The sequence below is a fragment of the Myotis davidii genome, unplaced genomic scaffold (assembly GCF_000327345.1).
Source record: "Myotis davidii unplaced genomic scaffold, ASM32734v1 scaffold370, whole genome shotgun sequence".
Taxonomy (NCBI): domain Eukaryota; kingdom Metazoa; phylum Chordata; class Mammalia; order Chiroptera; family Vespertilionidae; genus Myotis; species Myotis davidii.
In genome coordinates this window covers 12,347,147-12,365,301 of record NW_006288615.1, presented here as the reverse complement: position 1 = coordinate 12,365,301, position 18,155 = coordinate 12,347,147, and the positions used below count along the sequence as shown (strand labels likewise).

Below are 18,155 nucleotides of genomic sequence, written 5' to 3'. Positions count from 1 at the left end.
TTTATAAATGAGACTTCTCAGTCTGCTTTATTTGCTTCTTTTCTTCTGTGTACCTTTAAATGTAGGTGCTTTCCACTGGTTTAACTTAGATGCTTTAAAAATTGGCTCTCCATTCTTTGAACAATCACTCCTGCACTCTCAACTCTTATTTCCGTGTGGATGACTTTTAGATCTACATCTCTAGCCTCGACCTCTTTCCTAAGCTCCAGATGCACATTCCCAACATCCATACTTGAAAAGTGAGAAATATATTCACTATCTTATTTCTAATGTCAATCAGGAATCCAATGAGCCATCCTCATGGCCATCTAGCTTCAACCTGACAATCATCTTGGGCTCAATTTCCCTAATTGCTTTAATAATAGACACTAACTAATAGACTCTCCATCTCCCTCACATTCAATCTCCTTTTTTCACTTCTACCAATACTGATCTTGTCCAGCTTTTAATGACCTTAAATAACTGCAATGACTATGTACTATTGTCACCATCTTCCAATAACTTGAACTGATGCCAGTTACCTTTTCGAAGCCCAACTCCTATTAATTTATACATCGCTTCAAAACCCTTGAAGCTTCCTATTGCTTACATGATAAAGTATACACCTTATGGTGACATTCAAAGAACTCCAACAGTGACCTGACCCTCATCTTTATATCCATCTTTATCTTTCAGTATACCTCACAACCAATCCATACTCAAATCACACATGCTTATTTGGCAGACCTTGACCTTCCCAGACTTTTCTACCTCAGTGCCTTTTGGTATAATATTCCCTTTGCCTAGAATACCATTTCCTCCATTGCTACATGTAAAAATCCGTCAAAATTTAAAATTATACTTTTTTTTTTTCACAAAGCTTTCCCTGATGCCTCTGCCTGCAATTGATCTTTCCTTGCTCTGTGTTTCTGTAGCCTTTTATTCTCCCTTTATAGGTGCACTCACTTCCTGTCTTGTGTTAGAGTTGTGCTGTACTTTCTTCTAATCAGGTTGAAATTGCTTGAAGACAGGACCAGATCTTATCTTTTCCAATACACTGTCTTGTTAGTGGTAAAATTGTAACAAAATGTGTTGAATTGAGCTGTTCTACATTGACTGAGAGGAGAGCGTTTTCTACCACATGTCACCATGTCATGGCACAACAGAAGCTCATTCATTTTCTTTCTCCTGCTTACTTGACTTATTTTCTCTCTTTGCCCTCATTATTTTCCCCTTCTTATTGTAAAATGTGATTTGGCATAAACTTATGCTATTGTTTTTCCCTGAGAATCATTATTAAAACGCTCAAATAGTGTTCAGATAAATAGATATTTTTCTTCATGCTAGGTACCTTTTTCTGGAAGGACTTCTCGTTTTTTGGTAACAGGCACTGGTTCTTTCTTTACTGGAACAAGTTTCTTGGGCACCTCGGGCACTTTGAAGATATTAGTTTTATTTTAAAAAGAGTATTTAAAAGTGTTATGAATAAAGAATCTATAATTAATGGAACAGCATTAAATTAATGAAAACAAAATAAAGACATTTTTTGTCCCTATTTATGCAATAATGAGGACAATTTATTTGATTCCAATTTAAGATATCAGAATACTATTTAAGAAAACGATGATGACAATGATGACACAAATACCTTTAGTTTCTGGTGTTTCTGGCTTCTTAACAGTTGGGACTTTCTTCGGTGGGACAACTTTCTTTGCCATCTCAGGTACTTTAAAGATATTAGTAGCATTTAATAATATAACAGTGCAAGATACAATACCTACACGTTAATTTGACAAGTCTGTTCAACACTATAACATATGGGTAACAGATAAATACGTAACAGAGCACACACAGAATAAGGACAGTGTCAAATTTCAGACAGCAAACGAAAAAGAAGTATGGATTGATTTTACTATAAGTACCTTTAGGAGGAGCTTCTGGTTTTTTGATGATAGGAACTTTCTTCTCTGGAACAATCTTCTTGGGCTCTTCAGGCACTTGAAAGATAGGAATTTCTTTTAGAGTCAGATGATTATAACGAAAAGTTTAATACTAATGAATGAATTAAAAACATCTACTTCTTTGTTATACACATTGTAAAATTCTGTTGGACCGAAGTTTTATGTGCAGATGATGTTTGTTCTTGCCAATGCAGTCAAATTTCAAGTAAGGAGATTAAAGATTGACACTTTACCTTAAAGAATAGATGTAATGACATAAAAATTAAATGATCAAATGATGTGTTTTCCCACACCGTGGGTCTGCCTTATACCTGCCGGTGGTGGGGCTTCTGGCTCCTCTTCTTCCACAGCAGGAACTGGTGCTTCCTCTTCAGGAGCAATTTCCTCAGGCTCTTCATACACTTCAAAGATATAGTTCATTTTAATTCAATGTGTGAAACAATGTTTTCTAAAATGCACACACTGAGTACAATCAATGATTTCTCTCCTTGTTTCAATTAATATCTTCTCTCATTTTTGTTAGGGTGAAATCTATCTTATTTTCACTGACATCTGTTTCTGTTGTTTTGAATGCTGGAAAGCCTTTTGATGTTTAATCTCTTTCATAGTCATTAGCTCTCCTCTCCTGTGTACCTTAGAGAGCTTTGTTTAATACAGGTTACAAAATCCTACTTAGATGCCGCAGACTGATAACTCAAAATAGATCTGAGATGGGAGCTAATTAAGAATGATGAAGTAAGACAAATAGAGGACAGACCCAAAAACTGAGAAACAGCGATCAGGCTATCAATCCCCAGAAGGAAAGTAGGGGAGGGCGGGGGTAAGGGGAAGGACTTGTATACATGTATATAAGCCAAACCAATGGACATGGACAACAGGGGGATGGGAGCATGAGTGTGTGTGTGGGGGTGGGGAGGTTGGGTGTTAATAGGGGGGGGTGAGGACACATTTGTAATACCTTAATAATAATAAAAAAATAAAAATAAAAATGAAAAAAAAAAAGAGGAACAAGGCTTACATTAGAAATAGCACAAGTGGCAAGCTCACTCATGGTCTTACGTGTACCTTCTGGAGGAGGAGACTCCACTTTCTTGGGAACAGGAACAGCTGGTTTCTCTTCTAAGACAGGTTTCTTTGGCACTTCTGGCACTTTAAAGATATTAGTTAGTTTTACCTCTAGGTAGTTGAAAGGACATGAAATTTATACCTCATCTAGTTCACATGTAGTTCAAATAACACAGGGACAGAGGCAAGAAAAATTCACCATAAGGTCAATGACCTAATCTTGGAACTATAGAGAAAGAAAATACGGCCTATAAATATTAACAAAACCACATTAGTAAACTCTTCCAATGCTCATAATAGAAGTGTTAGTTTTTTTTTAAAAAAATGATGTTATTTACAAAATTTAAAACCCAACCATCCAGAATACCAGGTTTGTAGTTGTAGTTGTGAACATAAGAGATTTGACAAACAAAAGGGTTTCCAATAAGCCAATGACCAAGATTGAGCACTTTTTGCAGAACTTCAGTCGGGACATGTACCTTTAGCTGGTGGGAATTCGGGCATTTTGGGAATGACTATTTTCTTTTCTGGAACAACTTCTTTGGGAACTTCAGGCACTTTAAAGATATTAGTATTTTATCATTAGGAAGAATAGCTGGTAAACATTTATCACATTTACACAGAACAAAACATGTTTTAAGGGCTGGAGGGTGGATCCACCTCCATCAGATGGTGGACCGAGACATGTACCTTTGACAGGTGGGATTTCTGGTCTCTTGAGAACCACGGGAGGCTCTTTCTTTTCAGGAACAACTTCCTTAGGCACTTTGGGCACTTTAAAAGATATTAGTACTTTTTAGCGCATAGTTTCAATGACACGTGGGAACCATTAAGTAGAGCAGTAAGACAACATTTTAAAGACAGACATTTTTCCGTAGGAAGCTAGTGGCAGTGAAATATACCTTTCATGGGTGGTGGCTCAGGTTTTTTGGCAACGACAGCAGGTGGTTTCTTTTCTGGGACAGGTTTCTTAGGTGGTGCAGTCACTAAAGATGTTAGAATTTATTATTTTAGAATAAGTGGAAATGAGTAAGAAACAAGTCAAAAGCTCATATTGCCCAGAATTCTCCAGGCAAGAAGGGTGAAGGATTGGCTGAGGCAACCTGGCAGCTGGCCCAGTACCTTTTGGAGGAGCCACGGGCTCCGGCTCTTCCACAAGTTCAGCGGGAGGCTCTTCAGAGACAATTTCTTCAGGTTCTTCATGCACTTTAAAGACACAAGCTCATTTTACCACTAGAATTGTTTAAAGTATATGAAGTATTTTGCAAAAAAAAAAAAAAGATGTTTATAACACTAAGAAGAGAGTTTTTCTTTTTCAAAAACGCTAGTTTGGATAATTTCATTATTACCTTCAGGAGGAGGACTCTCCGGTTTGGGAGGAATAACTTCAGGCACCTTCTTTTCTGGGACAGCTGCCTTTGGCACCTCCGGTGCTTTAAAGATATTAGTATGTTGATGATTAGACAGAGCGAAGACAGACAGACAGTGTCAAACACAGGGACAAGAGGGTGACTACCTTTGGCTGGTGGAACTTCTGGCTTTTTAGGAGGCGCCAAAGGTACTTTCTTTTCAGGGACAACTTCTTTGGGAGCCTCGGGCACTTAAAAGATATTAGTAAGACCACATTTAGTAGTTACATGACTGCAAGAACAAAAGAAGTTCAAGAGTAGCAGAGTTTATCTTCTTAAGTCTAAGGTGAACGGTAAGTACCTGTAACAGGTGGGACTTCTGGCTTTTTAGGAGGTACCACTGGTGCTTTCTTTTCAGGGACAACTTCTTTGGGAGCCTCAGGCACTTAAAGATATTAGTACATTCACATTTAGTAGTTATGAGACGGCTAGAACAAAAAATGCTTTCAGGAGCAGATGAGTTGTGTCTTCTTAAACCTAAGATCATTGACAAATACCTTTCACAGGTGGGGTTTCTGGCTTTTTAGGAGGCATCACAGACACTTTCTTTTCAGGGACAACTTCTTTGGGAGCTTCAGGCACTTAAAAGATATTAGTAAAATTACAATCAGGAGTTCCGAGGCCAGCGGGAGAAAATGTGTTCAAGAGCAGAAGCGTTATGTCTTTTGAAGCCTCAGATCAGTGACAAATACCTTTCACAGGTGGGATTTCTGGCTTCTTAGGAGGGGCCACAGGTACTTTCTTTTCAGGGACAACTTCTTTGGGAGCCTCAGGCACTTAAAAGATATTAGTACATTTACATTTAGTAGTTATGAGGCTGCTGGGAGAAAATGTTTTCAAGATTGGAAGAGTTATATCTTCTTAAGTCTAAGGTGAGTGACAAGTACCTGTAACCGGTGAGATTTCTGGCAAGTTCGCAGGCACCACTGGTGGTGCCTCCTTTTCAGGGACAAGTTCTTGAGGAACTTCAGGCACTTAAAAGATATTAGTAGTTTTACACTTAGGTTAATGAGATCAATGGGCTACAATTATTTCCAAGAGCAAAGAGGTCTATTTTTTTCTGTAGAATAAGGATGTGGTGGAAAATACCTGAAACGGGTAGGGCTTCTGGTTTTTGGGGCGGTGCCCTGGGGATTTTCTTTTCTGGGACGACTTCTTGAGGGACTTCAGGCACTTGAAAGATATTAGTAGTTTTACACAGACGTTAATGACAAGCAATGGCCTAAAACTGTTTTCAAAAGCAGAAGAGCCACCTCTGTGGCAGAATGAGGTCGGGGCGAACGCCTACCTGTGACAGGCGGAGCTTCTGGTTTTTGGGGCGGTGCCTTGGGAACTTTCTTTTCTGGGACAACTTCTTGGGGAGCTTCAGGCACTTGAAAGATATTAGTCGTTTTACACTTCAGTTAAGGAAGAGCAATGGCCTAAAACTATTCTCAAGAATGGAAGAGAGATTTCTTCTGCAAAATGAGGTCAGGACTAACATATACCTGTGACAGGTGGGGCTCCCGGCTTTTTGAATGGTGCCTTGGGAATGATCTTTTCTGGGACGACTTCTTGAGCAGCTTCAGGGACTTGAAAGATATTAGTATTTTTAGAATTTGTGAATAGTGCAGGCATATACTGTAATAATTGTGACGCGAACAAGACAACAGCGTCCCCTCTTAACAGAGCAGTGGGAAGAAATACCTATAGCAGGCGGGACTTCTGGTTTTTTGGACACAGCCACAGGCACTTTCTTTTCAGGTACAACTTCTTTAGGAGCTTCAGGAACTTTGAAGATATTAGTATGTTTTAGTTTGAGACTATAACTAGGCGAGAGTGACAACATATTTACCCCAAGCGATACAATTTGTGAGGCTGGAGGAAAACTTCCACACATGCGCTCAGACCCGCCCCCGGAAAAGCATGACCAACAACACAGGGATAAATACCTTTAGCAGGTGGAGCTTCCGGCTTCTTAGGAGGAGCCACAGGCACTTTCTTCTCAGGGATGGCTTCCTTCGGTGGCGGCACCTCTGGCACTTAAAAGACATTGTAATTTGTGTTTAGAAAACGTGACAACCATTAATGACTATACCGTGTAATCATTAAACCCAGACATCTTGGAAAACTTCTGATTTGTTTCTCTTTAGAATTATATCACCTCCACGCAGTGGTATCTGCATATAGAATTTTCTAGCTAAAACAGTTACTTTTCTTCCTGGTATAGAGATAGCTTGGACATTACCTTCAGGGGGAGGGCTCTCCGGTTTGGGAGGAATAACTTCGGGCACCTTCTTTTCTGGGACAGCTGCCTTTGGCACCTCCGGTGCTTTAAAGATATTAGTATGTTGATGATTAGACAGAGCGAGGACAGACAGACGGTGTCAAACACAGGGACAAGAGGGTGACTACCTTTGGCTGGTGGAACTTCTGGCTTTTTAGGAGGCGCCAAAGGCACTTTCTTTTCAGGGACAACTTCTTTGGGAGCCTCGGGCACTTAAAAGATATTAGTAAAATTACAATCAGGAGTTATGGTCTCATAACTGGGAGAAAATATTAGCAAGAGCAGACGCGTTATGCCTCGTTCAAACCCAAGATCAGTGACAAATACCTTTAAGAGGAGGGACGTCTGGCTTTTTAGGAGGTGCCAAAGGTACTTTCTTTTCAGGGACAACTTCTTTGGGAGCCTCAGGCACTTAAAAGATATTAGTAACATTACAGTCAGGAGCTATGAGGTCACCGGGACAAAAGGTTTTTAGGAGCAGATAACATATTCGTAAACCCGAATCCAGGGCAAATACCTGTAACAGGTGGGATTTCTGGCTTTTTAGGAGGCACCAAAGGCAATTTCTTTTCAGGGACAACCTCTTTGGGCGCTTCAAGCACTTTGAAGATATTAGTAAATTTACATTTGAGTTACACGGATCAACACAGACAGAAATCACATTGACACATCAACAGAACTTCCCAGGCTAGCAAGGTGGTTCTTTCCATTGCCCTCCCTACCCCATCGTGAAGGGAGTTCAGGGATGTACCTTCCACAAGTACAACTTCAGGCTTTGGGGGAGGATGCACTTTCCTTTCTGGGACTTCTTTGGGAGCCTCAGGCACTTTAAAGATATTAATATTTTTACACTTAGGAGTTACAGGAACCAGTACAAACAGGAAACACATTTCTACAGGAAAAGAGATTTTTCCAAATCTCTAAGCTTCCAGCAACATATACCTTCATCAGAAGGGCCTTTAGGCTTTTTATGAGGAACCACAGATGCTTTCTTTTCAGGGAGAATTTCGTGAGGTGCTCCGGGCGCTTGAAGAAATTAGTAGTGTAACATTTAGTGTTATGAAGATCAGGAGGTACAAGCAAGTATTGTCAAGACTACAAGAGGTATTCCTTCTACAGCTTGAAGGCATGGTAACTTGTACCTTTAACTGATGGAGGCTCCCTTTTCTTGGAAGGAACTCTCTTCACGGGAACCACTTCTTGAGGTGCTTCAGTCACTTTAAAGATATTAGTATTTCACGTTTAAGAGTTAAAGTGATTACTAAAAGCAGTAACCACAATGAGTTAGCAAATACAGTTTTCTGGAAGTCCCTTCTCTCCCTCTCCATTCTCTGCTCGCCCCATGAACCAACTAAGTCTAATGGGGTGGTAGGGTCCTTGAGAAGAGGATTCACCCTTCTCCAGCACCCAGTGGAATTTCTGTCACCGCAGACCGTCCTTACTAAGTATTTGTTGAATGAATACGTTTAATTGGAGGGTTTTCTGTTTTGATAAATATGGCCACACATATTTTCTTTTGAGAGGCTGCTTGAAAGAGATTAGTATGTTTAGGGGTTATGGAGAACATTAGAAAACATAATTTTAAGAGCAGATCATCTCTTCTTCAGTATCTGTGTAGACATGATATATACCTTCCACAGGCAGAGGTTCTGGCTCTTCAGGAACATCCTCAGATAATTGCATATCAGGAGCAACTTCTTTCATAGTTTCTGGTGCTTTAAAGATATTAGTATCACACTTAGAGATTAAGGATCAGTGGAGATGAGTCATATTAACGGAATAAAAGATATTTTTATGGCTACAAGGGCACTTCTTTCAAGAACTGAATGAGGTTTAATGCATTAAGGAAAGGAATCCAGTCTTATCTGTCTTTGCTTATTACTCCCCAACTCACTAGCATCATGTACATAATAGGCATTCATTGAATAAATGAAGGAAGGAATGATAGAATGAATGATACTTTTAGTAGAAGGTGTTTTAATTTCAATTTCAGTCATGGGTGTTTCCTTGACAGGGACAACTTCTTGAGGTGATTCAGGCACTTTAAAGATATTAATTCATTGTACTTCAGAGTGATGAAGAGCAATGAAGGATTTTAATCATAACTCCACCTACAGGAATACCTCAGACTGGGAGACCTCCCTGCTCCTCAAATCTGATTTTTTAGTGATAGTATGAATATTTGATTATCAGGAGCTGTTTTCTTGGTCACCTCAGGCACTATCAATATTAGTAATTTTGCTCAGCCGGTGTGGCTCAGTGGTTGAGTGTCAACCTATGAACCAGGAGGACACGGCTCGATTCCTGGTCAGGGCACATGCTGGGTTGCGGACTCAATCCCCAATGTGGGGGTGTGCAAGAGGCAGCTGACCAATGATTGTCTCTCATTATCGATGTTTCTCTCTCTCCCTCTCTGAAATCAATAAAGATATATTAAAAATTACTAATTTTATTTCTTGAAATGGTAGATGTATAGAAAATCAGATCATAGAAAATTAGCTTCAAGAGAAAAGTTTTGTTTTTAAAAATAATTAACAATGTGCTTTTCTTTAGTTATTAATTTGAGGAGAGCAAAACAGCTTCTTTCTTATTGGGTTTGGCTTCATTTTGTGCCCTCACTTGAAGCACTTTAGAAAAGTGCTTGTTTTTCAGGTATAGCAGAGAGGACAACCCAAAGATTCTAGACTGAGAAAACAATGTCAAAATGTTTAGTTTTTAAATTACAGAAGTTATTATTCTGGATGTTACAAAACTTCTCAACTTTTAATTTACCTAAAAATATTCAAAATGGAAAAACGTAGGATTCTTTAAAAATAAAAGACAATGAGAGAGGCTAAGTATTCAGGGCAGAATTCCAACTTTAACTGGTTTTGTTTTAACTGCTTTGGCTGTAGAAGAGAGAGATGACATAGAGCAGCTTCATATTAAATTTGATATTTTTTTCTTTAAGTAATGGTTTTCTGAAAATATTTCTATAATATTTAAGTCTTGTGGGAAATAAGTTATTTCTAATATATATATATATGCTTATTTTTGGTAGTAAACTTATTTTAATAGAAAAATAATTACAATAGGCAGTTATATTCTGGGATTTCAACCTTATGGAGAGTTGAATTATGGACTTATAATCTATAACCAAACACCTCTGTAGTATTTGATGACACTGATTTCTACATTATAGAGAGTGTGTTGATCCAATTCAATCTAATTTGGGGGATATAAATATTATAAGTAGTCTCCTATCATTTTTTCCTAGCTATTCTGATTTTACTTTTTTATGGGCACAGTAACATTATTTTCTATTGAAGAATCTATCTGGCTTACATCTGCACATTATATGCATACATATTTTTCCCTGGAGGCCTCATAGATGAACTTTGTAGCCCAACCATCACCCATATATATAAGAAAAAAAATTTTCCCCTCGGTTTTCTCTTAACCACTCATGGGGATATGTATATACCCAATCAAACTTCTGCTTTGGGGGAGCCACTTCTCCGAAATGGCTTTCTTGGTAGCATCTGGGGCTTTCAAGATATTAGTATTTTTACATGTGTTAAGTACAACTATAATCATGAGATAAGAAAGTCAACTTTCTTCTGGCTTGTACCTTTTGGTGATGTTATCTTTCTTCTTCTAGCAGCAGAAGCTGGCCCCTCTGGAGCACCTTCCTCGGAGACTTCCATCTCTTTAAAGATATTAGTAGGTTTTAGTTGAATAAAGACAAAGACATGAAGACATGGCATACTAAGAAAGTTAGGTATATTTAAAGTTAGAGATCCTAACTTTAAATTCAGATTTTAATTTTTGTTTTAACAGTTTTTCTCTGTACATTGTATGTATAAGTGGGATTTTTTCGGTGGGGCATGTCATAGTTCCTTTTCTTGGGTACATTAGGTGCTCTAAAAATATTAGTATTTTAGCATTAGAGGTTGTGAGAATCTACACGCAACATTAAGCTTATTTTGTAGACCAAAGAAGAATTTTCTTATTTAGATTTTCATAACTAAGAATTATGCCTTCAGTAGGAGGATGCTCTGAAATGTTGGGAATAGCTTCAGGAAACTCTACGTCTAGAAAAACTTTTCTGGTTGTATCAAATTTTTAAAAGATATTAGTAGATTTATACTAAGAACTCATAAAAGCAGTGAATTATATAACATGCAACTTTTGTGTCTTGAAGTCAAAGATAGTCATCGAAGTTAGATATTTAAATATACCTTTAGTTGCTGGTGTTTCTCTCTTTTTAGGAATAGTCACATATATTTTATCCTCTGGAACAACTTTCTTGGGTGGTTCAGGCACTTAAAAGATATAAGTATAGTCATAAATGGTGAAGTAAATATTGAGCTTTTAAAAAGAGCCACAAATAAATGTTCTTCACACTGTGTCATCAGTGTTATATACCTTTTGCTAGTTTGGGTTTTGTCTTTTGGGGATGAGTCATAAATACTTTTTCTTCTGTGGTTGACTCTTCAGACACTTCATACACTTTAAAGATATTAGTATGTATACAATTAGCTTCATTTCAAAGTGGATGAAGAACAGTATTAATAAAAACATAATACATAGTCATCACGCAAATTACCAGTTGTGCATAGACAAATATTAGTGACAATAACACATTGGCTAGGAAAAAGTCTCCTTCCCAGTTTTATGATATAAGGCTCAGCATTTCTTTATTAACATGATGATAAAATTGAGGAACTCATTGGAAAGGGACTATATAATTATTCTACTTTTTCTGCAGACCTTTACTGGACAAATTTTCCTATTGCTCTTATTTTTTATGGGTTTGTTAAAAAAGAACAGGGTCAATGTTGAGTTGTACATCAAGAATTCTTTGATATTTGACCGACTGGAAATTCAGATAAGCCTTTTTCTTTTCCAAAACCTAGTTATCTATATTTTAAAATCACATCTAATTTTTTGCTTTATTGTTTAATATAAATGTTAAAATCATTTAGGGATTGAAATCAGGAAATAAAAATAACTAAATATTTGGAAAATAAGGCAAATGAAAGGAAAAGATTCCTCCAGCTTTTAGAAAGGAAGCCTGGATGATGACAATAACCAAACTCAAGTATAGAAAGGGTATTCAAAGGAAGGAGTCAGGCCCTAGTTGTTTTGGGCCAAAACAAAACAAAAAAAGGAGGGAGTCAGCATATATTTTTATCCCAGCCTAGAATTACAGTGACAAAAATTGGCTTTAAACAGGGAGTTTTTTAGATGAAAATAAATGTAAGAATATCTAGGCTACTGGCATTTTTACTACTTAGGTTACTGAAAGAACTCTATTCAGAATATTTTATTATTCAAATAATAAAAAATGATATTTATTATTTAATTTTACTTCTCAAATTATTTAATTAAAAATTTACACGAGAGCCAATTTAAAAAATGGCTTCAGAATTCTTTTGAGGTTCCAATTGCTATGTAAATCTATGGTCATTCGCAGCATTGCCAAAATGTTTCCAGAGATTGTGTTGAAGAGTAAAAAACAATAATGGTTGAGCATTTTGATTCTATAAAATTCAATTAAAATATTATTATGAAGTTAGTTATTTCATAGTCTGAGAAAATAAATTGCTTCAAAGCAAAAGACATTTGTACACATGACAGATTAATAAGACAGGACAACAAATTGAACAAGACAAACAACTTTTCTAAACTTCAGCAATGTTATAAGGTCAGGATTATTTTTTAAATTGTTGAAGAAATAATTTTGAGGCTAATAGTATTCAAATTATTTACTCTTAGCTACATATTTTTGGTGAGTTAAGGCTTTTACACGATATTAGTGTATTTACTTTTAAAAGCTATGAAGACAAACACAAATGAAACCAAAGGGAACCACCAAGTTTTCTAGACTCACTGTATATCGTTGTGTCTTCAGAAAGAACTATAGTTGATGTTTCTTCTTGAATACTTTTCTTAGGCACCACAGGAACTTTGAAGATATTAGTATATTAATTGTTATGTATGACAATGTAAGATATTAAGAATATAAAGTAACAAACTACACAGATTTAACCTCACACACATTCACTTTAAACCATGAATAACTAAATAAAGAGTTCCTTCACGTTGTGATTAGCATCAGTGTATACCTTTAACTGGTGGAACTTCAGGCTTCTTAGGAACAGCTTCATGAACCTTTTCTTCTGGAACAATTTTCTTGGGTACTTCAGGTGCTTTAAAGATATTTGATTGTTTTATTTTTAAGAATTCCATAATTGAATATAAAATATCAAGACAAGGGACATCTAACAAGAAGAATGTCAAAAATTCCAAAATAAGTCAACGAAACACGGTCAATGTATCTCTCTAGATCGCCTTGTGACTGAGTTCTTGATTTGTCAGTTTAGAAACACTCTGCCCTTTGGGCATAGCATCATTGTCTATTGTAATTTGGAACATGTTTATTTGTTTTCAGAGCTATTTGACAATAGCTTCCAAAATAAATTATTTTTGAAAAAGAAGTTGGGTGGTCATATTGTTTAATTATTTCTTAAGAAGAGGATGAGCCCCAACAATAAACTTATAGGCATACTGGAAGATTATGTTATAGAACATAAATTGAAGTGTACATCAATCAGTTATATTGTGGTATGAAGGGGAGAATGATCTCTCTCTTCTCCATAGTAAGTAAATAAAAGAGGGTTTTACATTAGAGGTAAATCAGCAAAGGGAGTACCTTTAGCTGGTGGAAATTTGGGCTCTTCAGGAACATGTACTTTTTCTTCTACCACAATTTTCTTGGTCGCTTCAGGTACTTTAAAGATAGTAGTAACATTTTTTTACTTTTAAAAATTCATAAAGATTTTCAACAAACAGAACATAAGAGAAATGTCAATCAACAGAGAACATAACAATATCAAGTTCAGATATCACTTTATCAAATACATTACAGTATTTGATGAGAGTTGAATTTCAATAAGAAACACAACAAATCCAGGGGAATTTTTCATGTTAGAATTTAACAAGAAAAAGTAACAAGACAGTGTCAGTTGGTGCTATTGCTACTTGTCTTGGTGGAATAATTGGTACTTTCTTTTCAGTGATGACGTTCTTAAATGCTTCACAGATTTTAAAGATGTAAGTATATGTTATGTATTAGATTTTTTCATTTCTATTGTGAAATTCAAGAGGTTTATAAAAATGAACAAAGCAGGAATATTAAAAATATAGTTACTATGTAGTTACATTTACTAGGTTATTAAAATTAATAATAGGAAAACATGGATTTTTCTATGAGCACATTAGTGAATATATAATGAAATAGTACCAAAGAAGGAAATGTGAGTTCACTATTTGGTTAAGAGACATTTGCTCTGGGTATTTTAGGTATAACAACAGTGACTTTCCTTTTTGGTAGACTCTCCTTTGGACCCTCACCCACTCCAAAGATATTAGTTTGCTTTAAAAATTACCAAAACACAAAACACGGAAGAAAAACATCAAGTAGAATGCACACTTGTAAAACAACCACCGTGCTACGGTACGTACAATTAGGTAAGTAAATTTTTGTCAATGAAATACCTTTAGCTGGTGGCTCTTTTCGAGGAACAACTCTAGTGGGTGGTTTTTTTGGAGGGATGACTTTCTCGGATATCTCCGGCCCTTCAAAGATATTAGTGTTTTGCTTTAGAATGAACTCTTCAAGTATTATGAAACATTACTATTAAAGTTAGTACAACGAGGGCTGATAAAATGCTTTATTTATATTTTTAAATTTATACCACACCTACTTCAAAAAAAGACTTGCTTTTGCTAAATTTCACCTATATTGTATATTTACTATGTATACTAAGCACACACACACACACACACATACACATTCCTTCGTATCACACACAAATTATTAATTTGTGCAACATCTGGAGTGCTATTGCAAAGAATTACTTGTATTATGGGTTATCTTCAGAATATACTAGAATTCAGGTGCTGTTACTAACATTCATTTACTTCCTAATGTTATTTTCCTAATGACAAATGGTGGAAGCTTTTGAAAGGAGTTTATCAGCTTATGAACAATTGACTGGAATGTTAACAAAGCAATGGTTGTTTGGCCTGAGCATGTAAGCTCCCCAGTGAACTAAGGAGCTTCTTTTTCACTCAGCAATGACACTGGTCTATTATTTTGATTTCTGTAACAACCATGTAACATTCTTAGCTGGATTTTAAAAAGAATCCAGAAATTCATGTAGTGACCTCCTTAGCTAAGTCGATTTCAAATGTTATCTTGTTTGCTAGAATTATATTGTGGTTAATCTCTATATCAATCTTTGTATCAAATAGTTTAAGTATTTGATACAAGGCTAAAGTGTGTAATGATTTTAACTAGGAAAATAAGTGGATTTCTAGTGTTCCAAACCGAGCACGAAAGGTGCTTAAAACACAAAGTTAGTTAGAAAAAGATATGATAACTTGCAGTATCTACAGAATTTCCCTCTACCTTTGGGTGGAGCTTTGGGTTTTTCATATACTTCCACTTCTTCAGCTTCTAAAAATTCTATCACCCTATGAATTTCTTCAACTTTGTGTACTTCTTCAAATCTCTGTTTTTCTACTTTGATAAATTCTTCTACTTCATGGAACTCTTCTTCTTCAAAATATTCTTCAACTTCATGGAACTCTTCTTCTTCAAGAGCTTCTTCCACGTGTGCTTCCACTACTTCTAGTTCTGTTCTTTCTCTTACTACTTCCTCCTTATGGAAGGCAACTGATATTTTTTCTTCAAGGACAGTTCTCCCTGAAAGAGCATCTTTTTTAAGAGATTTATTTTTTTTAAACACAGAAGAAATGAAGATGTAAATTCAAAATATAAAATAAAAACAACATGAAAAAAGGTTTTCATGCAACAGTATGTGAAAATCAAAGATTTCCCCCAAAATACCTTTAGCTGGGGGAACAGCTTCTTTTTTAGGCACAAGGACTTTCTTTTCTGGGATTTTCTTTTCTGGAACTTTCTTTTGTACTTCGGGCACTTTAAAGATATGGTTTTAACATTTAGGACTATTAAGAGCAAGCTTTCATAGACAAAGACATCAAAAACAATCAAGACACAGAGACATAAAACAAGTCTTAATGAAAAAAGATGAAAAAGAAGATCAGGTTTAAAAGAGAAGATATACCTTTGGCTGGAGGTGCTTCTTTTTTCTGAACAGGAACAGGTACTTTTTCCTCAGGAACCTTCTTTGGCACTTTAAAGATATTAGATGTTTCAGTTAGCTGACAATACTCAATAATAAACATGAAATAGAAACATCAGAACGACACCAACAATAATCGAAGTCTAAGAAGTCCCTCTGTACTATTAGATGACATTATGACAGGAAATAAAGATATTTTTCCAGACCACTCATCTGTGCTAATCATACCTTTAGAAGAAGCTATGTCCCCCTGCAAAATGGTGCTGGTTCTATTATTTTTTAATACCAAGAATTACCAATATTGATATTGGGTTTACTGCTACTATTTCTAATTTGATGAAGACTTTTTTTTTTTTTGCTTTTTAACAGATAGGTGTCATATTCTATTGGGCATTATTATATCTGCTGAGAAGGTCTACTGTGATGGAGACAGCATAATCTTATCTATTAAAGGCACTACTAAAGCATCAACTTAATTAGGAAGCAATGAAAAAATGGACATTTTGTAATAACCTTTAGTGCTTAGGCCAAATATTACTGAAGGGACCTACAGCTTATAGAAATAGTTATTATACAAACATTAGAAGACATTTTCCCTATAAGACCATAGAATAGACATATTATAATAATTACACGAGAAAACCTTTGTTGTGTAATAGAATAAAATCAATGAATGGAATGTGGGGAGGAGGGACTCGTTGCTATGTATCTAAGTATAGAGAGCTATACTATTAACATTAAAATGCTCAGCTATTTAAAATAAGAAACTTGTAGAATAATAATTCAAACACATATAATCATCCATTAACATCCTGAAAAAGGTTAAAGAAATGGAAAGGGTTTATTTTTGCTAGTTCTTACTCAATTTTATAAGTTTGTTACTTAAATGACTCTAAGAAACAGTGAAAGAAGACACTGTTTTAAAAAGAAAACAAATGGGAATTTAAAGATATTAGTCATTGGGATTTGCTATACCTTTAGCTGGTGGTGCCTCCACTTTTTTAGGAACAGGAGTAGGTGCTTCAGGTACTGCTTTCTTAACCACTTGCGGCACTTAAAAGATATTTTATGGACATTTTGAAAAATGACATGCTGTGCACCGAACAACTCCCACGTACCAACCCCCCAAAACATTGATTTTTGTTAAAAAGATATTAGGAGCCTAAATGTTCATTTTAAATATGGAGTGATGGCTCTAAAGGTGGATATTACCTGGAAATCCTATATGCAAACATAATATCAATTATACAAAAGACTGTCATAGTCTTCAAAAATCATAGGCTAAGAATCATTCTAAAAAGTGAACACCACAGAAGTATTTCCCCCATCTTAATATTAAAACATATTAAGGATTGAAAACTATAAGAAAGTATTACAATAGGAGCTGGCTAGAAAAAGGTTAAAGTGCCAATAACAGAAATGCGGTCACTCACTCTAACTGCATTGCAGCTATAGTAGAAAAAGTAGGCGGGAGTAGTGAGGGGAGGAAGGGAAATAAAACTTGTGGTGCCAGTAATAATTAATCTTCAATTTATTATTGATATAAAAAAAGTGTACTGATGAATATTGGATAAATACAAATTCTGAGAAAGATTTGGAACATTGTGTCTTTCAAATGTCCAACCCACAAAAGCAGCTGTACCTCTAGGTGGCACCACTTCCTCAACCTCCTCTATGCTAGGTGGTTCTTCTGGGATCTCTTCTTCTGGTATAGGTTCTTCAGGTTCCTCATACACTTCAAAAAGATTATTATTTTGTAAATTATTTTTAGAATTTTTTTGAACATTAGACTAAAACGATATATCTGAAAACTGAAGTTGCCCGATCAGTGTAAGTAATTCATAGCTCAGCCTTCCTAAAGTGTGTGAAAACTCACTAGTCCTTGAAAAATAGCCACTGGATCTTGAAAATATGTGAGGCTCTTCCCAGAATTTTAGAGTTGGAAAGGGCCTCGGAGAGAATTTAGCTAAAATTATTATTATTTATTTTTAATGGAAGTGGGCTTTTCAAGTTAAATATTCACTTTGGGGTAGAAATTAGATTTTTCTGAACCTGTTTCTCAGGCTTAACTGGAGTATCTGTTGGATAAGTTTATCCCTCAATTGCTAACCAAGGAATTTGATGAAAAATTTACCATAGCAAATAGTTTACCTTCAAAGATTCTTATTAAAATGAAACAAACAAACAAACAGACAAACAGACAAAGAAGCTAAGTATGTAAGAAAGGAGATTCAATTGGTTTTAGTTTTCCTGAATTATTTCTATTAGGTAAGTAATAATTACTTTAAGAGTATGTACATGTTTATTTTCTGGAGTGAAA

General features: G+C 35.8%; 1 protein-coding gene across 1 annotated transcript in view; it reads right to left on the bottom strand.

Annotated features, from left to right (window-relative positions):
• TTN (titin) overlaps positions 1 to 18,155 on the bottom strand; it is a 283,199-nt gene that overhangs the window by 122,637 nt on the left and 142,407 nt on the right. The window contains 20 exon segments of the mRNA XM_015561820.1: positions 1,902 to 1,976; positions 2,252 to 2,341; positions 3,006 to 3,089; positions 3,485 to 3,562; positions 3,696 to 3,779; positions 3,908 to 3,991; positions 4,128 to 4,211; positions 4,355 to 4,438; positions 4,522 to 4,605; positions 5,107 to 5,190; positions 6,642 to 6,725; positions 6,809 to 6,892; positions 7,008 to 7,091; positions 13,378 to 13,455; positions 14,223 to 14,303; positions 15,139 to 15,435; positions 15,580 to 15,669; positions 15,818 to 15,886; positions 16,811 to 16,888; positions 17,478 to 17,570. Coding sequence (XP_015417306.1) covers positions 1,902 to 1,976; positions 2,252 to 2,341; positions 3,006 to 3,089; positions 3,485 to 3,562; positions 3,696 to 3,779; positions 3,908 to 3,991; positions 4,128 to 4,211; positions 4,355 to 4,438; positions 4,522 to 4,605; positions 5,107 to 5,190; positions 6,642 to 6,725; positions 6,809 to 6,892; positions 7,008 to 7,091; positions 13,378 to 13,455; positions 14,223 to 14,303; positions 15,139 to 15,435; positions 15,580 to 15,669; positions 15,818 to 15,886; positions 16,811 to 16,888; positions 17,478 to 17,570 — 1,869 coding nt within the window.